At 39.3% G+C, this 27792-nt stretch overlaps 1 protein-coding gene across 1 annotated transcript; it reads right to left on the reverse strand.

Annotated features, from left to right (window-relative positions):
* Nucleotides 1-410: 410 nt before the first annotated feature.
* Nucleotides 411-26160, reverse strand: LOC116979012 (protocadherin-20-like). The gene is made up of 2 exons (XM_033030393.1): nt 26000-26160; nt 411-3850 (listed from the first exon to the last, which is right to left on the reverse strand). The coding sequence occupies exons 1-2, from the start codon at nt 26048-26050 to the stop codon at nt 1268-1270; spliced, it is 2634 nt and encodes an 877-aa protein (XP_032886284.1). The 5' UTR covers nt 26051-26160; the 3' UTR covers nt 411-1267.
* Between the last annotated feature and the right edge of the window lie 1632 nt (nt 26161-27792).

The raw sequence follows: 27792 nt of genomic DNA on the forward strand, positions 1-27792 counted from the left end.
TAGTTTGCTATGTATTGGTCCTTATGCACTTACCCGTATGTCTGTCATTGGTCTTACAAACAGAATGTAGGAAGAGGTGTACGTATGGAGATGAGTAAATGTGAATTGTTTTCAATGTTATCTTTCAAAATGCATGGCAATCTTTTTAGATGTTTAAATTTCTCCTTAGATCCCTGTTGATTCCTTCCTTGGGAATCTTGGATCTGAAGGTCTGGATAGAGTGGATGTGGAGTTTCCACTAGTGGGGGAGTCTAAGACTAGCGGTCATAGCCTCAGAATTAAAGGACGTTCCTTTAGGAAGGAGATGGGAATGAATTTCTTGAGGGTGGTGAATCTGTGGAATTCTTTGCCATGGATGGCTATGGAAGCCAAGTCAATTAATATTTTTAAAGCAAATATAGATAGATTCTTGATTAGTATGGATGTCAAGGGTTATTGGGTAGAAGGTAGGAGAATGGGGTTAGGAGGGAGATATAGAGCAGCCATGATTAAATGGTGAAGGAGACTTGACGGGCCGAATGGACTAATTATGCTCTCTGCAGTGTCTGGTAGTCCAGCTAGTGACCCTTGCCCAACCATTCACAGATACTTCTGGTCAATGAGTTGGAAATGGGAGACAACTTCTGTCCATGTGTGGTAAGGATAGAAATCAACTTTCTGTTCTAATTTTAAAGTACCATACCAGATAACATCTCTAACTCTTGATTCATCCTCTAAATCTGAATTTTCAAACTATAAAATATGCAACTGAGCGAACTAAAGAATTAAAGTACTAAAGAAATAACTAAAGAATTAGATAATCTGAAACTACTTTATTGTACTGCAAAAAATAGCAATATGATTTACCTTTTGATATTTAAAAGAATAGATGTTTTCTTTTGTTATCCTGCTAACAATGGTATGCGTTTTTCACAATTAAGCTACCTAATTCAATATTTCTATGATCTAAGCCGAATGTAACATTCTTGTGCCTGATTTCCATTTATTAATGGATCTATACAGTTAGAAGTTTTATTAGCAGTTCTTTTGAACTCCAATTAATCAGTGTTTATATTTTGCGCAAAAATTCTCAGTCATATTCATTCAACATTTATGAAGTGTTTGTGAAAATGCAACTTGTTGAGGAAAGGTTATAAATATATATATTTTTTATAAATCTGAAAAATAAAAAGGTTCTTGAAATGGTTCACTTCTATTCAATCTAAAGAGTCATTGAACATGTTCTTATTGCGGTTTGTCCTGTGTTTTTCAAACAAACTTTTCAGCATTATAATTGTGCATCATTCCAGTCTTTCGTGTAGTAGTCAAGGTTTATTTTTAGTGGTATTTGGGCATCTTTGTAAAGTTCTTTCCTTTTGGTTTTCTTTCTTATGCTCAGCAGCATATAAAGAGCAATGGTAAGGAAGATTACCGATACCACAATCATAGCGACGGCGATGGGAATTACAGGAGGTGAGCAGGGAAAGTCCAATGTCTGCAATAAGGGGCATGGGTTTGGCTCTGTCTGTTTCTCTTCTGTGAAAACAGTTTGGCTGTGCAACAAAGCCTCCAAGTAACTTTTATTGCTCACAGTCTCATTAACAAACAAATTTACCATTATCATGGAATGGAGTGGTTGTGGTTGCCCGAGATCGCTGACTTTAACCAACAGTTGGTACAAGCCATAGTCTTTGTGCAACAATTTCTCCTGCAATGTAATATTTCCCGTTGCTGTATTAATTCCAAAGATGTGTGGTGCAGGGCCATTTCTACCAACTATATTAAATGTCATGACAGCATTAATACCAGTGTCATAGTCAACAGCATAAATCTCAGCCACAGAGGCTCCTTGTGGCGTGTTAGGGGGCACAAGAAGCCACGATGCATTAGACTGCGGAAGTAATACGATGGGAGGGTTATCATTTATATCCAGGACAAACACTGTTATTTTTGCTGTAGCAGAGAGGGATGGTTGTCCACCATCAACGGCCTCCACCCAAAAAACATGCATGGTATTCCTTTCTCTGTCCACTGAAGAATTGCAGCGTAAAGTTCCTCTGGCATTGTCCATTAAAAAATCACTACTGCCATTCAGGATTGACACGATAATGTGTCCGTTGAGGCCTGCGTCTAAATCTGTTACATTAATCACTCCAATTTCTCCATGACTTGGGAAATTTTCTGGTATAAAGAATGTATAGTCATTAGTGAGGAAAGAGGGTACATTATCATTCTGGTCCAAGACATGAATGATTACAATAGTACTCTTCCTTCTCGGTGGGGTTCCATGATCAATCGCAGAAATGGTAAATGTGTACAATTTCTCTCTCTCTCTGTCCAAGGTGGTGGACACAGTTAAAATTCCGGTAAATTGTTCAATTGAAAAGATGGTTGGAGCGTCAGGTCCCAGGTGGTAGGCCACTTTCCCATTTTGACTACTATCTGCATCTGTTGCAAAAATCTTCAGCAATAAAGCTCCTGGTTCATTGTTTTCTTCAACGGAAATTTCAAAGGGACTTTGGTGAAATTGTGGAGTGTTGTCGTTTTCATCAGTAATCTGAACAAGGATCGTTAGTTCATGAACATTGTGGGGATCTTCAGCCTTAATGGTGATTTCATACTGGTTTTCGAGCTCATAATCTAAATGCTGTGATGTGACAACCAAATGTTTTTTCCCTGCCCTTTCATAGGGCTTTAGATAGAAGGGAACATTTCCAATAATGTAGAGTTTACCTTTTAGATAATGGTCAGGATCATTCACCTCCAGCAGAGCAATCGGTGTGTTTACAGGTGCTGTTTCCTTCAGGAAAATCACACCATCCACCTGGTTGGCTATGTAGCTTATTTCCAACTTTGGATCATACTTCATGTTGTGAATGATGACCACTGTTATTTGAACAATGGCTGGGGCACAACCTGGGCCATTAGCTAAGACAGTGAGCTTGTGCTCAGGCTGTGTCGCTGGACTTTGATTTCCAGAAAATGTGATGCGCCCAGTGGCACTGTCTAAGTTAAACAATTTTTTGGATATATCCTGCACACGAGTGCCATAAGAATAGGTGATTTCTGCGTTCAGTCCTAAATCTGCATCTACAGCATGAAGCTGTGTCACCACACTATCAGCAGACATATTTTCCGGGATCTGAAACACAAACTCTGATGTATTAAAAACAGGACAGTTGTCATTAATGTCTTGAACGTTGATCAGAAGTGTGGCTGTTCCAGTTAATGGAGGCGTGCCGCCATCCATTGCTATAATTTTTATCTCGTACATATTCTTTATCTCCCGATCTAATGATTGCAGGACAACAATAGAGGGTGTGTCACCATCTTTCAAGCCAAATACATTCTGACTGCTGTCAAGGTAATACTGTTGAATGCTATTTTCCCCGGTATCATTATCGGTGGCAAAATAATCTATTGCATATGATGTGCCAACAGCTGCATTCTCTGGAATACTGAGCTCCATCATTTCTTCTTCAAAATGTGGCGCATTATCATTGACGTCCAAAATGATTATCTTAACCTTCACCATTTGCAGGTACTGATTGGCACATCGAATGATCACATTGACTTCCTGGCTACAAGGACTGCCACGGACCTCAATTGGGCATAAAGTTTCTCTGTCGATCATCTGCTTTGTTGTATACAGTTCCCCACTCTCACTCTTCAGCATGACATATTCCATTTCCTTCATGAATTTATAAGCCAGTAAGTCGCATTCCACGTCCTTTGCTAAGTTTATATCATTGGCTATATTCCCAATAAATACTCCTTCATCTTCATTTTCTTGCACGTTATATTTCAATTCTGTAGCCAAGGACCTTGGTATCTTGTGGCAGGATAATATCAGAAGAATGCAGGTATATCTCTGTAAAACAAAGTATCAGTTACTTGACATTATAATAGAATACTTGCACATCAATTTACCATTATAGATTTTAAACAAAATAATATTCTGCTATAGTTTTCACATATTTTTGGTTGTAAATTTCATATTTGCTAAGGAAAGAAAATGGAACACTCTTATTCCAGACAGTGTTAGCATCTGATACCCCGGATGCAGCGTAAAAAGGTTAGATGATGACAAAGCCTCTTTACCAGCATCTTTGATCTTCAATGAGCAGGACACCCAAACTACACAACAACCAAAATAACTGACGTGGGTTTATTACATCTTGCCCATTCACTTACAATTTGATAATACAAATCCAGGTGGTATTTGGTAAAGGACATAGATGGTTAAACAAATGATGCTGGGGAATGGTTTACAATGTCAAAAAAGAGAAAATGAGTTTACTCATGATGATAGGGAGAATAGCAAACCTGATATATAGGCCTCTGAACGGTAATGTACGGATTCCACTGGTGCATGTCCTTATGTTGATTTTGTCTATGTCTGAAATTGCACGAATATCACTCTGTGGGAATCACACTTCCACAGCAGAGTAATCAATGGGATCAAAAGAACAATAGACTGATAAGAGAGAGCGATTACTAAAATTAATGGGAGAGAGAGAGTGTGACAACTAGCTCAACGGTACATCGGAATGAATGGACTTTTGAATTTAACAATATTATTGGAGCTCATTCAAATGTGTGGTGAGCGTAAAGTCGGCACCATTTTGTAAAATTTGTACAGAGGATGGCATTTTTTAAATGGTGATAAATTGGAAAATGGTGATGCCGATAATTAAAACGCCATTTAATATGCAGGTAACATTAAACATTCCAATTAAATGTTATATTTTGTTGCAGTGAATTACAAAATCTGTAATGGTACAAGACTTTGTGAGACTTTAAGAAAATTATAAACAGTTTTGACCTCTGTACTCAAGGAAATATATAATTGATTTATAGACATTGAAATGTAGATTATTAGATTAATTTCTGGGCTGAAGAGTTGATTCCAACAAGAGAGATTGGAATCGGTGGACTGACCGTCAGTGGAGAATGGATGAATGCGATTTCATTGAAGTACATATCTGATGGTGAAGATTCAGAGAGGTTGTTTTCTCTGGCTGGAGAGAGCACTAATGATTTTTAAAATATGACTATAACAATCATGACTGATATTTAAGAGTATGGTATACAAGGCATTTTGAAAAGGGAAAACAAGATGGCAGTAGAAAAAGGTGATTTGGAAACATAGAAATAGAAAATAGGCGCAGAGGTAGGCCATTCGGCCCTTCGAGCCAGCACCGCCATTCAATATGATCATGGCTGATCATCCAAAATCATTACCCCATTCCCGCGTTTACCCCATATCCCTTGATTCTCTCTGCAAGAGCTAAATCTAACTCTCCCGTGAAAACATCCAGTGAATTGGCCTCCACTGCCTTCTATGGCAGAGAATTCCACAGATTCACAACTCCGGGTGAAAAAGGTTTTTCCTCATCTCGGTCCTAAATGGCCTACCTCTTTTTCTTAAACTGCGACACCTGGTTCAGAACTCCCCCAACATCTTCTTCCTGAGGAGACTGAAGAAGGTCCATCTGTCTCCTCAGATCCTGGTGAACTTCTACCGCTGCACCATCGAGAGCATCCTTACCAACTGCATCACAGTATGGTATGGCAACTGCTCTGTCTCCGACCGGAAGGCATTGCAGAGGGTGGTGAAAATTGCCCAACGCATCACCGGTTCCTCGCTCCCCTCCATTGAGTCTGTCCAAAGCAAGCGTTGTCTGCGGAGGGCGCTCAGCATCGCCAAGGACTGCTCTCACCCCAACCATGGACTGTTTACCCTCCTACCATCCGGGAGGCGCTACAGGTCTCTCCGTTGCCGAACCAGCAGGTCCAGGAACAGCCTCTTCCCGGCGGCTGTCACTCTACTCAACAACGTACCTCGGTGACTGCCAATCACCTGCCCCCCCCAGATATTTATTATAAATTATTATTTATTCAAATCATTTGTTATGTCGCTCTTCCAGGGAGATGCTAAATGCATTTCGTTGTCTCTGTACTGTACACTGACAATGACAATTAAAATTGAATCTGAATCTGAATCTGAATCTGAATGTTTCTATAAGATCCTCTCATCCTTCTAAATTCCACTGAATACAAGCCCAGTCTACCCATTCTTTCATCATACGTCAGTCCCGCCATCCCAGGACTTAACCTGGGTGAACACACTCCCTCAATAGCAATAATGTCCTTCCTCAAATTAGGAGACCAAAATGCACACAATACTCCAGGTGCCGTCTCACCAGGGACCTGTACAACTGGAGTAGGACCTCCTTGCTCCAAAGCTCAAATCCTCTCACAATGAAGGCCAATTTTTGGCTTTCTTTACTTCCTGCTGTACCTGCATACTTACTTTCAGTGACTGATTTGTAAGACCAAAAAACTTAATGTGGGTAGAAAATATAAACAATTATACTTACATGGACAGTCCATAATCACCTAATAAAAAGAGTTTAAGAATGAATATATGTGTTTTTGAGATCTCAACAAGCCTTTTATCAATTAACAAGAGAACAAGGCTAAATTTGCAAGGGATTGACATGTAAAATGTGTACCAGATTCCCAACAAGTAATTATGAATAGTTCAGATGGGTAGAAGGAAGAGGGGACCACCCTGGTAATTATGACCTTGAGATGATTTAATATTATGGTTGAGAATCATACAAGCAGAATGAAGAATAATGCAATAGATTGTACAAAAGTTGCCAATTTTGTAGAAAATGCAATAGAAAGAGAAAGAACAAGATATTTTATATTTCTCTGCTTTGGTATATTCCCATATACCCGACTTGTTAATGTTAGGACTTTCCCCTGGAGAACACCTGCAGTGATATCCTGGGGCTGAAAGGTCTTGACTCTAATGATGACACGAGCTTCCGTTCAGCTGTGTCTGATGTCAGCTGGTTCACCAAGAAATACAACAATAAACTTCCAGAATATAGATGCATCATGTTCATGAAGTACCTGGTGTTATATTGTGTTAAATTAAGAGTGGACCACAAATCCTCTGGTAAATAGAATGTAAATGGATGAGCAGAAAATAAGTCCATGAATAAAAATGCAAAAAAACCCCATTAATACTGGTCAATGAGTACATTAAAACAACTAGGCTCTTTACTGTATCTCCAAATTCCAAATGAGCTATCAATTTATTATAATTGCATTGCAATGGATCAGCTATTGGCTTTAGCATAGAGAACATTTTTTAACAAGTATATCTGAAAGATCTGTGGAATAATTTTCAATGCAGGGTCATTATCATTTAAAAGAATGTAGCTGTGTATTGCACTGGATATGTAGCACTTTTGAGACATTTCATCATTTTCCAGGAAAAGTTATGGATGCATTTTATTGATATATTACTTTTAATTGTACTTATGGGGAACACAGTGATCTAATTGCAGAGAAAGACAGTTTAATAAAGCCATAACAAGAGCAAACCAAGCATTCATTTTCATTTTAATAAGATAAAACTGCAGAGGTTGAAATTATCTTTGCTGAGACCATGTAGAATTATCATATAATGAAAATGCTACTGAGGCATGGAGAGAATACCAAAAGAGTTACATAGATGCTGGTAATAGGGTTTACACCTATCAGAAAAGGATAAATAGGCTGGGTGGGTATCATTGACCTTGAAAAGCAAAGTCTGAGGGTTTATGTAATATCTTAAAGGGCCTGTGCCACTTAGGCGATGTTTCAGTGGACTGCTGGCGAATGTCAAGTTCGCGGCACTCGCCTGAAAAACTGGGTACTGGAACGGCGACTGTCAGAGTGGAACACACACACACACACACACACTCCCACGGAAAGCGGGGGAGCGCTGTCTGAAATTCACACAGTACAAAGCCAAGGTGATACAGACACACACCGCGATGAACAGGAAGGTTAAGACAGCTAGCACAGTGTACGGTAAGTCCTTTAAAAGAGGAGGAATGGGTGGAGAAGGAGTGGAAACACTTTTAACAAGCCAGACAACTTTAATAAGCCAGAGATACACAGCTGTGAAGTTTGGCGGGCATTTAACATTATCCTTGTCGGTTATCCTTGGTTCTGAAAACTCGTGCTTACGTTTGTTTCCCCCAATGAGCCAATGAAAATGCCCTGTCAGCGAAGGCGATTAACTAAAACTACCTACGACTACCTCGACTACCCATATCTACATGGTGACCCCACTACAACTGCACCTACGACTACAGAATTATCGATTTTCTCCATGGCGACCAATTTTTGGACTTGTTGAAAGATTTGCGGCGACCATACTGAGGCTGCGACTAGTTCCCAGAATGCGGGAACTCCTCGCGACCATGAAGGAGGCTCACCAGAGACCACCAGCGAACATGTGGCGACCATGTGGCGATCTCCTGCACTCGCCTAAAAAGTCGCCTAAATGAGGCAGGCCCTTAAGGTCAGAGCTTTGGATGGAGAAGGCAAAGGAATTTTCCCCTTTTGGTAAAAAGAACTGAAGTGGTCAACAAGAAATCAAAAAAGAGAATTTGGAAGGGATTTTGCTCTCTAACAACAGAATGGATTTCAACAACATGCAAAGTTGAGATGAATCTATTATCAACAATTTGGTTGAGAACTAAATGTCAGCTTCCAAATTTGCTGATGATACTAAACTAAGTTGGATTATGAGGCAAGATGGGGACAGGATTCGGGGGATAGAGGCAAATAATTAAGGGGGCTAGAATATGAAGGCATGCAACTTGGAAAATTGTGGGTTCATCTGCTTTGGTACACAAAACAAAGAAACAAAGTTTTATTTTTAAATGGATAGAGATTGTGTAGTGCTGATGCATAAAGAAAACGGGCCCCTTTTTATCCAATTCACAGAAAGCCAACGTTCAAGTTCAACATGTGCTTCGAAGGGACAATTGGTATCTTAACTTTTTTAATTTCAAGAGCATTTGAAAACAGGAGTAAGGAAGTCTTGCTGCAATCATATTGCACATTGTTGAGCCACACCAAAAGGACTACATACAGCTTTGTCATCTTGTGTAAGAAAGGATGTGTTGCCATAGAGGGAGTGGCCTGATTCTAGGAAGGGTGGGTTAACTGCTTGAGTAGACTAGGATTATATTCTTAAAAATAAAATTTATAGAGAGCCTGGACATTTTTAAAGGATTTTATGTGCATTTAATGGGCACTGTGTCTAGCATTAATATAAATGATTTTTTTCCATCAAATAAAATCACAGAGAATACATTTGAATACATTAAAAATACATTTAAAAGTGCTGGAATTATGTGCTACGTCGGATCTGCATAAAACTTATTCTTAAAACATCAGTTCTTAAAAGGTACAGTTAACTAGTTTAGTTTAGAGATACAGCGTGGAAACAGGCCCTTTGGCCCACCGAGTCCGCACTGACCAGCAATCCCCCCAACATTAGCTATCCTACACACACTAAGTGCAATTTACATTTATATCAAGCCAATTAACCTACAAATGTGTATGTCTTTGGAGTGTTGGAGGAAACCGAAAATCTCATAGAAAACCCACACGGTCAAGGGGAGAACGTACAAACTCGGGTCTCTGGAGCTGTAAGCATGGTAATGCAGCAGCTCTACCGCTGTGCCACCGTGCCACTCTACAGCAGCAATTACAAGTCACGATGTCAAGGATCAACAGAGAGGCTGCATGGCAAAAGGATTAAATTCAGGCAGTTCGTTCCAGATATCATCTGTTCTCTGTGTACCGAGAAAACTTGACCCTCAGATGCCCTTTAAAACTCCTTTATTTCTCTCTAAACCTCACCCTCTAGATATTTTTATAAACCCCCGCCATGGGGGGGAAAATATGACTATCTACCCCATCTATATATCAATCACCCCTCAGCCTACTTCATTTTAGGAAAAACTGCCCATCTAATCTAATCTTTCCCAGTTATTAAAGTCCTCTAGCAGGGCAGGATCCTGGTGAACCCTGCCTCCACAGATCCCTATAGGACAGTGAGGAAATGGTACATTTCAATCTGAAGAAGGGTTTCGGCCCGAAACGTCGCCTATTTCCTTCGCTCCATAGATGCTGCTGCACCCGCTGAGTTCCTCCAGCAATTTTGTGTACCTTTGGTACATTTCAATTATGCCTTGGGAATATCCTTGAATTGTTTCATCTTTCCACGTGGTATCATCAGACTGTGATAGAACTGGAAACGTTATCTGCATTGGGAGCCTGGAATTGTGCATGAGGACAATATGGCTTGCCCATTTGAGTCAGCTGAGTGTAATTTGTGCCTCTGTGCTGGAGATGCTGACTTGGGAATGACACTGGCATTGGTCTGCTGATCCTACCAGCAGATTCACTAGATTTTGATTGTGGCTGCATGGTAACCCTGAAGTAATGACCTCATGACTCCAATGTGTACAGATACATGCTCAGTGGGTTGTGAGCTTTGTGCCACATTTGATGTCTTGATATCCAAACATTTTCCCTTGGAAGAATAAAAATTGTGCCTGACCGGTGCTTTTTTGTTTCCGGTAGAGTATACCTGCACCTCTATAAAGTTATTTTGTTTACCGACCACCGGATGCATATCTTTATTAAAAATGTGTTTCAGTAACTTTTGTCTCCAAAAAAAGCACTGTTGCTGACACATTGGAGGCAAAGGTGAATTTTAACACACATGCCTGCTTTGTTAGGTGGTGGCTGGTGAGGTATGAGAAGCGGTTTATATCTTGTCATGGAGCTTATTCTTGGGGGGGAATGATACACAGTGGGACTGCTGGGATAACTAGCCTTTGTTGTAAGAAACAGTCCTAAAGCACAGTTTAATTAATTTAATTCTGTGGATAAACAACACTATTTTAAACTTTAAATTGATAGGTTGATTTGCAGCAGTATTTAAACTGTTAAAATAACTGGACCAAATGCAAGCATTCATTTTGGTTGATATTATTGATTAAAACAATGACTGATTTTGATGGCTAAACTAATTAATGTTAAGTGATAGCACGTTCCATATGAGCATATGTTTTTTTGTAGCAGAGATGATGATGATATGTTGGACAAGCAAATTTTAATTTGCATCAATCAGGACAAGTTTGTGTACAGGCACTGCAGTTTATTTAGATTATGTTATCAATGTCATTATGACATATTGAGAGCCTTGGTTTGTTTTTCTTTCTCAGTAGTAAGTAGTTCTATCATTTTCATATCTTGGAATCAACCATATATTGTGAAGTCACTGATAAATTTCGAGCAAATCACTCAGTTCTTAAAAGTTTCGGTTTAATATGTACACATATTTGATAACCAAGTGAAAGTATAATTTTTAATATCTCAGAAAATATTTCAGATGCTGAAATTGTTAATCCTGGACAAATTGGAGAGGCCAGGACACTTAAATTGAGTAAAGGCTTCTAGGCCATTTGGTCAATTTAAATGTGCCTTCTGCAAAAATGGGACAAGCTGCAGAATAGTGCCAGTTTGTCTAGAGCCTAGATTAGAGCTGCAGGAAGGGAATGGGAACATCTGACAACTAGGTGCAAAATGCACAGAATGGATTGGATGAATGCAAACCAGACATACACTTTATAAATAATGTTGCAAAGCTTTACTTTGCTGGATGTTGATTGGATTAAGTATTGCGCCTTCTCTGGTTTTCTTGCATATCAGGGCAAATGTTGCGATGTTTGTTTCCTTTGAGAAACACTGTTTGAATACAATGTATTAGCCATTGTATTATTGGGTTGGGGAAATGTCTGTCATGTACTGGGTTAATCGATATCTGTTATTGGATTGTAAAGAGAACACCCCCCATGTGGTTCGGCCCCTCGAGGTTCGGGGACCTATAAAAGTCCGCTACCACGAGGTCCTGTGTCGATCTTCTGAGAGAACGAGATTGCATGACATTCTGGAGTGTTTCTGCTTGAGTGAGGCCAGGAGGGCTTGATCAGGCAGATACGAGGATCGAGCCCCTGGTGGTTAGGTACAGTACTGGGAACTATAATTGTGTTTTGTCAAAATAAAGTTTAGATGCGCAAATTCTTGACTCAGTTATTTGTGACTGAAACTAAACTGGGGAGAAGCTTAGAACGAGTAATTTACAAAACTATTCCTGTTAGAATCCTTTTTTTTTTTTTTAATTTAATTTAATTTTTATTAAAAGCATACGTACAAATGATAATAAACGACAAACTGGTTACAGATTTCTTACATAGCTTCAATTTTTAAAGTTTTTTAAAAAATAAAAGAAAGAAATAAGAGAGACTATAAAATAATAGAAAGAGAAAAAAAGCAAGAAAGAAAGGAGATTACAAATATAAAGATTGTGGAGATAGATCCGGGAGATGTTGTGTATAGTTGTTCATCCAACCCTAAACTCAAGTTGTGACTTGAGTTTAGGGTTGTTTAGCTTTTGTGTTAAACCAGTTTACTTTAAAAAAAAATCAATAAATGGAGACCATATTTTAGAAAACAGTTCTGGGTTGTCAATTAAGACAAACCTTATTTTTTCCAAATGCAAGGTCACCTTTCCTTAATCCACATTTTAATTGTGGGGGTTGCTGTTTTTTTCCAAAATGTAAGTATAAATTTTTTCGCAGTTATTAAACTGTAATCAAGAAAGTGTCTCTGGCTTATCGTAAGCTTTGTAGTATGTTCTGATAATCATAATATTATTAATTTTGGATCTGGGTCCAGTTGATTATTGATAACTTTAGAGATAATTTTAAAAATATCCGTCCAAAAAATTTGCATTTTTATACAAGTTACAAATGTATGAGTTAAATTGGCTTCTTGAAATTGGCATTTATCATAGAGATGGGAAGTACTTGGGAAGATCCTGTTTAATTTTGTCTTCGAATAGTGTCATCTATGTTATATTTTAAACTGTATTAAGGAATGTCTAGTGTTTAACGAGCAATTATATATATATTGTAAACTTTCATCCCATGTGTCTTTCATTATGGGTTGAGCCAATTCATTCCCCCATGCTCGTCTATATGACTCTGATGACGGAATGTCAGTATCTAAAAGGGTATTATAAATGTAAGATATTAATTTATTTGTATTGGGATGTCGATTCAGACATTCATCAAGGATTTCTGGGCCCCTAAATCTATAATCTTGTGTATGTAATTTTACATCATCTCTAAGTTGTAAATATCTAAAAAAATTATTAACATGTAATTCATACTTCTGCTGTAATTCCTGAAAAGAGAGGAAAGTCACCTTTTGATAAAAGTCTCCCACCATTTTAATTCCATGAGTTTTCCATTGAACAAATCCTCGATCTAAGACAGACGGTTTGAAAGAAGGGTTATTTGCAATAGGGAGGAAAAGAGATAAATTACCCAATTTTAAAGTAAATTTTAATTGTTTCCAGACGCGGATAACACTATGTATAGTCAGGTTTCCTCCATATGTTTTTTTATTCAAATTTATTGGAGCTAAGAGAATCGAGCCTATGTCAGAAGGTAAACAATCCTCCTTCTCCATCTTTAACCAATCTGGCTGCTAATCAGTATCATCCAGCAAGAAGGTTATATTTTTAATATTAACCGCCCAATAATAAAATAGAAAATTTCGTAAAGCTAATCCTCCATTAGCCTAAAGGGCCTGTCCCACGAGCATGCGACCTGCATGCGGCAAGCGCGACCAAACCGGAAGCGGGGGCCGCGCGGAGGTCGAGTGATCCCCATACAGGGCCGGTCCCACCAGCATGCTCCTGCATGCGGTGAGTGCGGCCAAACCGGAAGCGGGGGCCGCGCGGAGGTCGAGTGAGTGACGTGAAGTTCGAGCGAAGTCCGCGGGAAGTTCGCGCGTGACGTACGGCATCAAGATGCTGCGTACGGCGTCAAGACGCTGCGTACTGCGTCGAAACACTGCGCCCGCCCGTTGAGGTGGTGAGTACGGCGTCGAGGCGGTTGCGGGCCTGCAGGCCGTTACCATGCGGAATGTTTGAACACTGTCAGTTTTTCGGAGCCCCGCGCGATGTCGGGACCAGCTCGGCACAACTCCATACGGCTCCCGCGATCGAAGTGGGACCGCCCCCGCGAGGCCGTATGGCTCAAGCGACCACGTTAGGTCGCGCTTGCCGCGTGGAGTCGCATGCTCGTGGGACAGGCACTTACATAGATGTCTTTTGTTTATTCTATGGGTCTTGTAATCCCAAATAAAATTAGTAATAATTGAATCAATTTTTCAAAAGAATTGTTTTTGGAAGATATATCGGAATTGATTGGAATAAGTATAATAGTTGTGGGAGAAAGATCTTTATAGCATTCTAGCGAGATGGGAAGTGTTTTCCAAAATTGGATGGTTCTGTGTAATTTAGTAACTAAACAAGGAAAATTTGATTTGAATAGAGAAGTATATTTCCTGGTCACATAGATTCCAAGGTATTTAAACTTTCGTAGGCGACTTTAAAAGGGAATTATTGAAGTATAAATGGATTTTGTTCTGTTATTGGCATAATTCTGCTTTTATTCTAATTAATTCTATATCCAGAGAATGTGCCAAATTGAGTTATGAGATTAAATAAACTCAGAATGCTAATTTTGGGGTTTGTGATATATAATAAAACATCATCTGCGTATAAAGAAATTGTATTAATTGTATGTTTAGTATTGTACCCGTGGATGTCTGGGTGAGATCTGATACTCTCGGCGAGTGGTTCTATAACGAGAGCAAATATAAGCGGGGATAATGGACATCCTTGTCTAGATATCCAGACATCCATCTCTGGATAAGTGAAATCTGGGTGACAACATTTGGTTTGTCAGTATTCTGGGTGTTGGGGTTTTATATAGGAGGCTCACCCATGAACAAAAGTTTTCACCGAGTTTAAATTTTTCCATCACAGAAAAAAGATAGGACCATTCCCTGTTAGAATCCTTCTTGATCAAATTATGCTTTCCAGAGTAAATATTTATGTGATAAATGACTTTAGTGAGACTACCTTTCTCCATTAAATACACTGAAAATACTTATTTAATGTTGTCATGGAGAGGAAATTGGTAAGGAAATGTATTAAACTTGACTCCTTTGAACATGCAATTTGTTAGGTTTGCCTCAAGAGAAGCAAAGCTTTCTCTTCTAAGTTGGGCTTGCAAATGGATTCAAAATGGTCCACATATCTTTTTGCCAAGAGTCTGACTGGAGAAGATCTACAAAGATTTACCACAAACATGGGAAACTGAATTTGTATCCAACTCCCACAGATAAAAAAGGAATTGATAAGAGGCTATTGGTACAGCAGGGGCGTATTAATAAGACAATACAATATACAGCAAGAGATAAATTGTTTGCATACTCTTTTTGACAGAAATCAGGTTTAGGTTTATTATTACTATCACGTGTATTGAGGTATAGTGAGGTGTACTGAAGCTGGTAAGAATGAAGTGTTTTCTATTATTTCCATCCTATGAATATTGCTCCATTACAATGCCTAATGTTCCCAGAATGACATTCTTGAATGTAGACCCAAAGAGCAGGAATCAGGCAGCATCTAGTTCAAGTTCAAGTGAGTTTATTGTCATGTGTCCCTGTATAGGACAATGAAATTCTTGCTTTGCTTCAGCACACCGAACATAGTAGGCATTTACTACAAAACAGATAAGTGTGTCCATATACCATAATATAAATATATACACACATGAATAAATAAACTGATCAAGTGCAAATAACAGAAAATGGGTTATTAATAAACAGAGTTTTGTCTGAGCCAGGTTTAATAGCCTGATGGCTGTGGGGAAGTAGCTATTCCTGAACCTGGTTGTTGCAGTCTTCAGGCTCCTGTACCTTCTACCTAAAGGTAGCAGGGAGATGAGTGTGTGGCCAGGATGGTGTGGGTCTTTGATGATACTGCCAGCCTTTTTGAGGCAGCGACTTCGATAAATCCCCTCGATGGAAGGAAGGTCAGAGCCGATGATGGACTGGGCAGTGTTTACTACTTTTTGTAGTCTTTTCCTCTCCAGGGCGCTCAAATTACCGAACCAAGCCACGATGCAACCGGTCAGCATGCTCTCTACTGTGCACCTGTAGAAGTTAGAGAGAGTCTTCCTTGACAAACCGACTCTCCGTAATCTTCTCAGGAAGTAGAGGCGCTGATGAGCTTTCTTGATAATTGCATTAGTTTTCTCGGACCAGGAAAGATCTTCAGAGATGTGCACGCCCAGGAATTTGAAGCTCTTGACCCTTTCAACCATCGACCCGTTGATATAAATGGGTCCTTCCAAAGTCCACAATCAGTTCCTTGGTTTTGCTGGTGTTGAGGGCCAGGTTATTGCGCTGGCACCATATGGACAGTTGCTCGATCTCTCTTCTATACCCTGACTCATCCCCATCAGTGATACGTCCCACAACAGTGGTGTCGTCAGCGAACTAGATGATGGAGTTCACACTGTGACTGGCTACACAGTCATGAGTATAGAGTGAGTACAGCAGGGGGCTGAGCACGCAGCCTTGAGGTGCTCCCGTGCTGATTGATATCGAGGCTGACACATTTCCACCAATACGAACAGATTGTGGTCTGTGAATGAGGAAGTCGAGGATCCAATTGCAGTGGGATGCGCAGAGACCCAGTTCTGCGAGTTTGGTAACCAGCTTGGAGGGAATGATTGTGTTAAATGCCAAGCTGTAGTCGATGAATAACAGCCTGACATATGAGTTTTTATTTTCCAAGTGGTCCAGAGCAGAGTGGAGGGCCAGCGAGATCGCATCCACCGTTGATCTGTTGTGGCGGTAAGCGAACTGCGGCACCTATGCAGAAATCTCGACATCCTGCCAAACTCACCGTTATCCCAGCACTTTGTGACTTTTTTTGTAAGCCAGCATCTGCACTTCCTGTATCTCATTCTTGTTTATGATTCCATTAAACCACCCATATTCTTCTAAACTCTAATGAGCAGAAAATCAGTCTATTTAATTTCTTCTCATCTGGAAAAAAATCCCTTTCCTGCAATCTATCCAGTAAAACATTGTGCATTCTCTCAATCACAAGTACACCTTTTCTTAGGAAGGAGAACAAACGTATGCAATATTCTACAAGAGTTCTGTCATTTCAGTAAGATTTTATGCTTGTGCTGACATTATCTTTCAATAAAGGTCATGGTAATATTTGCCATCCTAATTGGTTGATGTAATTGGCTCAGTAATTTTATGATTTATATATAAAGCTGACAGAGTACCTCTGATCGTCAATGTTTTCTAGTCACTCGCTGTTTAAAGAAAACCACTAAGTGCTGGAGTAACTGAGCAGATTTGGCAGCATCTCTGTAAAACATGGATAGGTGATGTTTCCAATCAAGACCCTTTGACAGACTCCTGTGAGTGACCGGGGACATGGTGAGGACCTGAGGCAGTAGTATCTTCGGTGGTTCCAGCCTGTGAAAGTCTGAGTTAGTGGGCCCGGCCCCTGAGCAGCCAGAGACGTGGTGAGTGTTGGTATTATGTCTTCCGGCGGCGATTGTGTTGAGCGTCTTGGCCTCATTTAAAATGATTTTGAGTTTAGAGATACAGCATGGAAACAAACTATTTTCAGTCACAAAGACTATGCTGACCATAGATCACCTGTTCAAGCTAGTTCTGTTATCACACATTTTTCTTCCATTCCCCACACACCAGGGCCAATTTACAGAGGCCAATTAAACTACAAACATACATATCTTTGAAATGTGGGATGAAACCAGGGCACCCGGAGGAAACCCATGTGGTCACCAGGAGAACATGTATTCAAGAGATGTATACAAGAGAGAGTTGGATATAGCTCTTGGGGCTAACAGAACCAAGGGATATGTGGAGAAAGCAGGAACAGGGTACTGATTCGGGATGGTCAGCCATGATCATATTGAATGGCAGTGCTGGCTCGAAAAGCCAAATGGTCTACTCCTGCACCTGTTTTCTATTTTTCTATGTTTCTAAAATGCAAACTCCACACAGTCTTTGGCACTGTGAGGCAGCAGTTCTACCAATTGCGCCACTTTTCTATTTTTCTAACGACAATGGATGACCGCATATTTGTATCATCAGCAAACTTGGATATATAATGCTTTGTCCACGTATTTGATACAATTTGTGATCTGCTGCATCCCCAGCATGATTGCTGCAATATCCCACTAGTTAATGTAGAAATTTGGATAATTTGCTTATAACTTTGGTAGATGGTAAAACCCCTGTCTCATGGTGCGAGTCCACCCACGAGTGATCCCGAGTTTAAAACAAATCAAACTCGTGGTAATCACGTTGAATTAATGTAGCGGGAACGTCAGAACTCGTGGACGTAACTTAGCGACTCGTAACGCTAACGGCAGGTACTCGGGAAACTTGTTAACTCGTGAAAATCTTTCAACATGATGAAAGATTTCCACGAGTTAAATTTACTCTTGAAGTAAAATTTTTAAACTTTTAAACTCGTTGTAAGAACGTAGTAGCCCACGAGTTTATCGTAGTGACTCATGAGTCTACCGTGGGTTTGGCCTGAGTGCCAGAAGTGAAATGTTGAAGATTAGTGATCTCCGGAGAACTTGGATAGGTGACGTTTTGGGTCGGGACACTTCTTTAAACTTTAGACCCTTCTTTCACCCGAAACGTCACCTGTCCATGTTCTCCACAGATACTGCCTGACACGTTGAGTTACTCCAGCACTTTGTTTTTTTCCCCCGTAAACCAGCTTCTGTAGTTCCTTGTGTTCCAAAATGTAATGCTTTATAAATGTCCAGAGATGCTGCCCATTCAATATGATCATGGCTGATCATCCAAAATCAGTACCCAGTTTCTGATTTCTCCCCATATCCCTTGATTCCGTAACCCTAAGAAATTTAAACATGGGAAGCTTTATATAGTGAAAAAAAACTGCATAACATAATTTTTACCATGTAATGATTTTTCCACATGTCGGTAGTCGTTGTTGGCTCAAGAGTAACTCGGGAGAGGAACTTGGTACATCGCAGAAATCAGAAGTAAACGGCAAACTTAGACATACACGTGGGAACTCGTTTAAACTCGTGAACATAAACTTGGAATCTCGTAGAAAACCACGGGTTTGATTTTTTCTTTCACTAGGGATCACTCGTGGGTGGACTCGCACCGTGAGGCAGGGCCATAACTTGTCATGATCTCTTGTCCCCATAGCCAATCTTTCAAGATCAGAAGCAGATTATCAGGTTGTGGGGATTTGTTATTTTTCCATCCTGTTAAGATCAATTCATGTTTTTCAGTAAGTCCTTCTCAAGACATGTTATTCCTAAAGTTCCTAAAATTTCCAAAAAGTTTATGATTGTATTCATTCGAATAATTGTTTGGCACAATTTGATTGTTTAATTTCTCAGCTGTTTCTTTATTCTTGATTACAACCTCTTATGACACATTCTGTAAGGAAACCAGAGGAACTATTGCTCAAGCTATTTACATATCTAGAAAATATGTTGATGCCAGGTTCCTCTGTGAGTAGATTGGTGAGTCATTAGACCCTGCTCATATTCCATTTTCACTTTCTTTATTAATTGCTTGGTTTTCCTTTGCTGAATACTTGCACCTGCACATAAATTTAATGTTTAATCTTGTACTATCTACAGTTATTTTGTTAGTCATGGCTGAACCACTTAAAGGGAAACCTATTTGTTGTAAGCAGACGATGAAGAGAAGATAATAAAATGAAGTTGGATGCTAATTGAGAGCAGTGAGAAGGAAATAATACAGCAATGAATGGCAAAAGAAAAAAACAACAGGTGTCAGTGAAGTTGAGATGTACGGAGATGATTTGAGAAAGTAACAAGGAAAAGCTCTGCATGTTGGTCTATGGAAGAAATGGCTGGAAGCTAAAGGTGATACCTTGACTGGAGGAGGAGGAAATTTGTTAATTTTTTTTTACAAGGGAAAGTGCAGATGGGATTACCAGCACAAAGAGATAAGGAAGATTGTCAGCCTGCGTAACGGGGGAAGGCACAGTTTGAGGGTGAGAGGGTGGATACATAATAATAGGATGAGAAGAAGCAGAACCATCTTGAACTAGAGATGATAAGTGGTACCAAGTTGAATTGGAGGGGATTGAGGAACTATATCTTAATCTATTGTGTTCAAAAGGGAACTGCAGATGCAGGAATATTGAAGGTACTAAAGTTGGGTAGAACCAAATGTAATCTGAACTGAATGAGGAAGGCAAAAACTATTGACAGTAAAGTTGTCAAGAGGATGGTACATTTTGTCAGAGGCTGAGGAATAGTATTAATGACTTTTTAATGAACTGTGTATGATGGAGCCCTACTCTTTTGTGATCTGGGCATCGTAATTTCCTGTGATTCTTGCATCTTGTTGGAGTCCTGTGCCTTTGGGGACTGCTTGATTAAATACTTTGATATGGGATGTGTGAATGATGGGTGTGGTGATCTGGTTAGTGAATTGAAAAAAAAAAACACTTCTGAACTGGGAATTTCCTTTTTTTAATATTATACATTGTGAGATGAAAATTTGCTTCCTATTAATGTGTTTCATGTTTTAAAAATGAGAACAGTCCACTTATTTAATTTCCTCCACCACCCCCACACACCTCCACCCAATCTCGACCACTCACTTCCCCCAGCAAGAATCTTCTTGTTTTCTTTTGTCACATGATTCTAAACAAGGCTGTTCACCTGCTATCAGTGATAGGGCACATTGCCAATGATTTATTTTGGAAACTTGCTTAATGTTGACTGACTTTCTTGGGTAGATTATGCCTGTGGTATTCAGATAATCAGCTTTACCGAAAAAGCTGGAAGATGAGTTCAAGTCTGGTATTAGGTTTTGGAGGTTACACACTTCTTTTTCTTGATTTCTGTTCAGATTAGATAATATCAGAATCTTTATTCAGGAAGCTCTCCTATTGTGTACCATGCAGTGTGTCTAAAAAAAAAGTAGAACTATCATCCTTATCTTATAAGCAACATTTTGTTTTGTTCAAGGAGTAAGAAGTTAGCAGGTGGCACTTTGTTTCTGTCAAAACTTGAGGAGTCATTTTCTTCCCTCTTTTACACTTTAACGTTTTGATGAACTGGGATATTAAAGCAAACTGCAATTCTCATGATATGCATCCCCCCTCTCTTGAAATCTCTTCTATAACCTTTCCATTACTCCAATTACTTTTCTTTTATAAAATCGCTGCTTCCCAAATTTTTGGACATCTTCTTTTATCTCCTGCTTCTGTTTAATCTTCATTTTTGTTTCATTTTGTCTCCATTGAATCCTTGAAAAGAATTTCTACTTTAAAGATGCAAAACAAATGCAATTTTGTTGCTAAAGGGCCTGTCCCACTTGGGCGTCATTTGCGCATCGCACAGGTGGCGCGCGAGGATTTTGAGAATCCCAAAATCCTGGGGCGCCACGTGTTACCACGCGTCACTGCCTATATCGCGCGTAATGCAAGCCATGCGCACGTCACGACGTGCCCGTCGTGCGTCATGACGCGTAAATGATGTTGTGTAAATGATGCGCAAATGGCGCGCAAATGACGCCCAAATGAGACAGGCCCTTAACCTGCTTTGCTACAAACTTTCAAGAATAGCTGCTGGATTTAAATCTTGCTTCATAATAGCAGGATAGTGAATTGAGAGTGAGCAACACCTCAAATGTAGACAAAAATGCTGGAGAAACTCAGTGGTTGATGCAGCATCTATGGAGCGAAGTAAATAGACAGCGTTTCGGGTCGAGGTCCTTCTTTGACCCGAAACATTGCCTATTTCCTTCGCTCCATAGGTGCTGCCTCACCCGCGGAGTTTCTCCAGCATTTTGTCTACCTTCAATTTTCCAGCATCTGCAGTTCCTTCTTAAACACCTCAAATGTTGTCATTTCAATTTTCTTTGTTTACTGTGCAGGGGAATTGAATCAGCACAGTGCCATGAATAGTTCAAGGGCTGTGAACTGTTTGATGGATGGCCAAATGAATTTGCAGCATTAGAATGGAAAGGAAACTGTGGAATGAGTAAAAATTGTTTTTTATTTCATTTAATTTTTGGCCCTGCTGTTTTGTGGCCATATTCTAACAAGTGTGCATATATTGTTACCAGGAATAAAAGGTTTTTGGCTAACATTTCTAACTGTTACAAGGAATTGGATATGGTGACTTTGCAAAGCCTCTTGCTTCATTTGTGTACAGTATTGACAAACAAAGCCCTTTTCCTGTCCTCCTCTCTCCATTAAGGAAGTAGGTTTACAAATCCTATTTTTTAATAAATGCTTATAATGAAAAGTATGTCAGACTTGTAATTTGGCCAGTGAGTAACTGAGGCAGCAACATGACTTCAAACAATAGAAGAGGGAGACAAAAAAAAACTTGCTTGCCATTTTTCCACTTTGAATTGTAGCCATCAAAAACATGACGTTCGCTGTGTGCATTGTTGAGGTGGGGGTGGGAAGAAGGTGCTGAAACCACTAGATATGATTGTTACATAGCTCTATTGGCAAGTGAAGATATATGGCCACAGAAATGCAGAGTTCTTTCTACATTGCACCATTCAGCCATTATTAACTAGACAAGCTATAACTTGGAAAGAGATTCTAGAGTGCACGACAATCTGTCGAGCAGCCAACAATAACTTGCTTCAGGCTTGAATAGTGGCTCATTTATGAAAATGAACTTTTTAAATGTAATCTTTAGAATTTACTGTCGTCAATCTATTTTGAAGCTGTTCAGTTTCACTGAGCTGGTTTAAGGACCAGTATATTAAAATATGTGACAGACAAAAGTCTATGGAAGCTGTTTCTTTCTTGGCTTTTAACAGCAACAATGCATATGCACTTATGAATTAGGGACAGGAATAGGCCATTCGATACTTGAGGCTCATCTACCATTGAATACAATGAGACGATCTGATTGAAACTCTATAATCCCCTCTATCTGTGCTAATGTTCACCCTACTAATCTAGAATCCTGCACCATTAAAATTCTGCACATTTTAGAGTCTACATTTATTGGTTGTAAAGACTTCTAATCCTTTGAGATAAAAAAAACAAATCTCTGCCTTAAATGGGAACTGTTATAGAAAACGGGCATAAGATCGATGGGAGAAGATGGAAGCATACTATGTTTCTCAGTTTTATATAATTGAAATTTGTTATTTCTGGAAAATCTGATCCTATCCTATTGCATTAGAAATTCAACTTGTTTCTGTCTTCTGTAAATCTTATGATCCTGGCTCTATCCATGTCATGGTGAATATGATGGCATCACATTTGTTGGATACTCCTCAGACAACATGGTCTTCAAACTCCAAACTGAGAGGGCTAATATGAGTCTGTCAACATCCCAAATCTCCAAGCATCCCTCCCCCTACAATCTCCGCCTGACTCTGCAATACCCTTTACTTCGCTACTTGTTCTAATTTCCTCAGTTCCAAAAAAAACCAGTAACCACATTGCCACCTCCACTGCCAGTTATCTGTCAATCTACAATTATCATCCCACTCCCATTGCCAACAGTCATCGACCAATTCCAAACTTGTTGCTGCTTCTAATCCAAACACTGAGAACACATGTTTCTACCACCCTCCCCCCCATCAAATATTAGGCTCCATTGTTCATGGTACATCTTTTTCCAACATTGTCCAGGGAATGACTGAAGTTTACCCCATGGACCAACAACAAAGACAGTTGTTGATCCCCCACATCATTGTCAAGCCTGACTAATGAATGCACTAAAATGTTGTCTACCTCTTCAGCATGGAATATGTTGTCACATCATGTGGATTATTACTGCATTTGGAGGTAGGTATTGGCTGCTGGCACCCACAATTTATATTAGATGAACCCCCAACACAACCAAATCACCTGCATAAACTAAAATAGTTTATTACACAGTTATCAATATTAAGAATAAATGCCCTCAACCTGGGCAGTCAAGAATCAGTAAACAGTTGAAAGTTATTATGCGTTACATAGGCCGACAGCCTATAAGGGCTATCAGCCCAGCATACCCCTCTATTATCAAACCAGTTAACTTTAATTATCTGAAAGTTAAACATCAATGTTACATCTTTCTCAACATTTTCTTGGTGTATTTCTTTTTTGTACCGTGTACAGTTCTATGGGGTTACATTTCCTTTTATTCTTGAAAATTACAAATTTAGATATAAATTTAAAAAAGAAACATTGCCAAGCCAGAAGACACCAGTAAATAATCACGTCACTTATGTAAATCATGAAGGTAACAGATGGAAATCGCACTTAAAAGTTGTTGAAATTATCCACCATGATCATACATACAGAACCAAGAAAATATTTTAACAGTTTGGCCATCAAACTAGTGGATAATGTAGATTTTACAGCAAGGAACATGAGCACCTGTGCAGACCAGCTGGGCTGTAAGGTCTGTTTCTGTTTTCCATTCCCTAAAAATGAACAAGTGAAAGGCCACTTCACAAGTGCAAAATTAAACATTAAAGGCTACTTGATTTTGGTCAGATGTCTGCTTGATAAGGCTATCATGATCAGAATGAGCAAACTCTGGAAAATGGAAGTAATCAAAATTTCCATTTGTCACCAGCAAAGGTGCAGAAAATGATACAGATGATGCTTGTTTTCCAAAGTAGCAACACTCTATACATTAATAGAGCATTTATGATGAACATTGATTAACATAGAACATATCTGTTATCTTCCCTTGGGTGCTATCTGAGCTAACCCAACATTTTCTATATTTGCAGTAGGATTATTCCCATGTTGATGATCTCACCGAGGTGTACATTCTCCTCCCTGACCAAAACATAACACAAGAGATATTGGAAGCAATTTTGCACACTTCCAATTGCTTCCAATCTCTGATTTGAAGGTTATGATTGCTGATCTTCAGCTTCACAGGTATTTAGTTCCCAGAAACTGGGGCATCAATGATAACGGATGCCAATTATTTCTAATACCTGAATTTGGTATGTGATTCTTTTCCACTGAGTTTAAATTACACCTTTTTTTTGACCAATGAGAACTTTGATGGCATGGCTATTTAGTCCAGAGTGGATGATGGCAGGGGTACATTGATGGTGGGAATGGTGTTGGCATGTTGTCAGATGCGAAAATAGTAAACTCCTATGTTGAGGAATTTTGCTCAGGATTGTTCTGGGCTGTTCGGTTCCATTCCACAAGACTTGTGAACATTTTGAAAATGATTAATGTGACAGAAAGCATTTTGCTGGCTGTCTAATCTCTGATGGCAGGAAATAATTGAACCTTTGGATGCAACGGGCATTCCTCATAAAATTGTATTAATATCATCATGAAATTGGAAGAAAATCTTGGATTCCAGTTAATTTTAATGATTAATCAGAGTTAACATGATATAACAATGATATTTTACAAATAGTACAATGGAACATCATTGCTGTTAAAAACTAAAAATAGACATAATCTAGCAGTTAATAGTTGGGACATAAATGATTAGTCCATGAAAAAAAGTCTGTAGACATTGAGATTTTCTATTGCATATTGCTCATGTTATGCCTATATTACCAGAAAGGAATATCTGTTTGGAGACTGCTTCAACATTTGATCAGTTACCAATTGTGTATCTCCTTTTCATATATTTTGAGCATGCCTGATGCAATCCTCTACAAATCCCTGAAAGTACATATTCAAATTTAAGTAGTACAGAGTGTTCATATTCAGATTTTAATTAATACTGTGATGACTAATCACATGAAAGTGTTAAACACTTTAACCTGCTTGTAAAATTAAAAAGAAAACTGTACTAAATTTAATATTGATATTTAACTCATTCTTAGTATTCCATTTAGCTAATTCTTAGTATTCCAATGGAGAATAGCAGTATGCAAGAACACGTGGAACAGATAGCTATGCATTATTTCTGCTTTTCTAAACTTATCCATTAGAGAAAGCCGGCATCTGAGACATAAAAGTAGCAAATCAGCAATTAATCAATGTTAAATAACATCTGCTCTTCTATAATATATTGCATGTACTGAAATGCTGCTGATGAAATACAACAAAGCTAAGCTCTTAAGTACTGAAAATCTGAGGTATTGTTGGTAACAGGCTTTCTAGATGCACAATTCTCATACTTCTTAAAGTGATCAGAAATGGATGAATCCTGAACACAAGTGAAAAGCAGAAAACAAATATAATTACCCGCAGCACTGATCCTGTAAAATCCACACCGAAGATACTTTTAAGGTCCATAGTTCCAACTAATAAGGATTTTAGTCTGCTAATAAGGAATAGGGTGCTTGCTTCAGCAGTGTATGAAAGTGTCAATGCTGCAGTGTAGCAGAAATTCCTGCTTTTGATGCTAGCAGCCGTAGGTGGGGCTACCAGCATTTTAACCTTTTGTTTTTAAGGGAGGCACACAATCCCGGAAGCTGGCAGCAATAGCTCCCTGTCTAGTTTGTCTTCATTATTCATTGCACTTGAACTTTTACAAACTTCACAGATGTTTCAAACATCATTTGAACATAATTAATATGTTGCATAGAGCAAATTATATTGCAAAATTTCATGAAATATTCGTGCACAAAACTATTTAGTAAACTAAATAAATTTGGACCCTGGAATTATGCTGTGGGCTACCAGTATGTGACAATTCCTTTGACTGATGTTTCCGGTAGTATTGCTTCACTGGTGACAATTATAAGTCGAGTCAAGTCAGGTTTATTCTCATGTGCACAAGTATGCTGTACAGGTACTAAGGAAATCACAGGCAGATAGAATCAAGTAACACACAAAAACACAGATTATACACAAATTGCAACAAAATTCTACAAAACAGTGAAAAGAAAAATACTGTGCAAAAACTGAGACATTAGTGCTAAATATAATCAGAAAAATGTCATAGTATTGAAAGAGGAGGTCCATAATGTTCCACTGTTGAGGTAGGGTCAGGGTTGCACAGGTTGGTTCAAGAACCTGATAGTTGTTGGAAAGTAGCTGTTCCTGAGCCTGTTGGTGTGGAACTTCAGGTGTCTGTATCTTTTGCCCAATGGTAGCATCGAGAAGAGGACATGGACGAATGGTGGTGACCTTTGATGATAGATGGCACCATTTAGAGGCAGTGCCTCATGTAGATGCTTTTGATGGTGGAGAGGGCTTTGAATACCACCAGGGGGGGTGCCGCACTATGGCAGCCTCGCTAATTGTTTGTCTGTCTTTTTGTCTTTTTTTGTTCTTTTTAGTGTGTTTTAAAAGTTTTTGATAATATTCTCTGGTTTGTTTTATGTGGGGGTTGGGGGAGGGAGTCAGCGGAAACTTTTTTTCAATCTCTTACCTTGCCGGAGGTGCGATTGTTTTCCAGATCTTATCTCCGGTCGCTCTGCGGCCTAACATCATGTAGCTGGAGGCCTTATTCGGAACTGACTTTGAGTCCCACCGCGGGGACGTGCCCAAATGCCGCCGGCAACGCGAGCCAAGATCGCCCCTTCAAAGGAAGGCTCGAGGCTCCCGACTGCAGGAGGGCAAAGAAGGGAAGAGATTTAGCTTTTTTTTGCCTTCCATCACAGTGAGGAATGTGGAGGAGACACTGTGGTGGATGTTTATGTTAAAATGTATTTTGTGTGTTCTGTTGCTTTTTATTGGTATGGCAAATGGAATTCTTTGAATGTTGCAAAACATACTTGGCTAATAAAGTATGATTATGATTATGATTATTGATTATGATCTGAGTCCTACATTCTCTGCAGGCTGACACAAAATGCTGGATTAACTCAGTGGGACAGGCAACATTTCTGGAAAGAAGGATGTTCCCAATGAGTTACTCCAGCATTTTGTGGCCACCTTCGATTTAAACCAGCATCTGCAGTTCTTTCCTACACGATATCTGCAGCCTCTTGAATTCCTGTGCATTGAAATTGCTATATGAAGTATTCAGTGATATGTTGAACATGTCTTTATTACTCAGCCAGGTATACCATCTGGGCTGGTCTCTTTGT

Source organism: Amblyraja radiata, chromosome 12 (assembly GCF_010909765.2).
Source record: "Amblyraja radiata isolate CabotCenter1 chromosome 12, sAmbRad1.1.pri, whole genome shotgun sequence".
Classification (NCBI taxonomy): domain Eukaryota; kingdom Metazoa; phylum Chordata; class Chondrichthyes; order Rajiformes; family Rajidae; genus Amblyraja; species Amblyraja radiata.

Bases quoted from the DNA above. Each gene is read 5' to 3' on its own strand.
- LOC116979012 (XM_033030393.1), bottom strand. From the start codon at position 26,050: ATGGACCTTAAAAGTATCTTCGGTGTGGATTTTACAGGATCAGTGCTG. The intron at 3,851-25,999 runs GTAATTATATTT...TTTGTTTTACAG, and splicing joins TTACAGGATCAGTGCTGCGG to AGATATACCTGCATTCTTCT.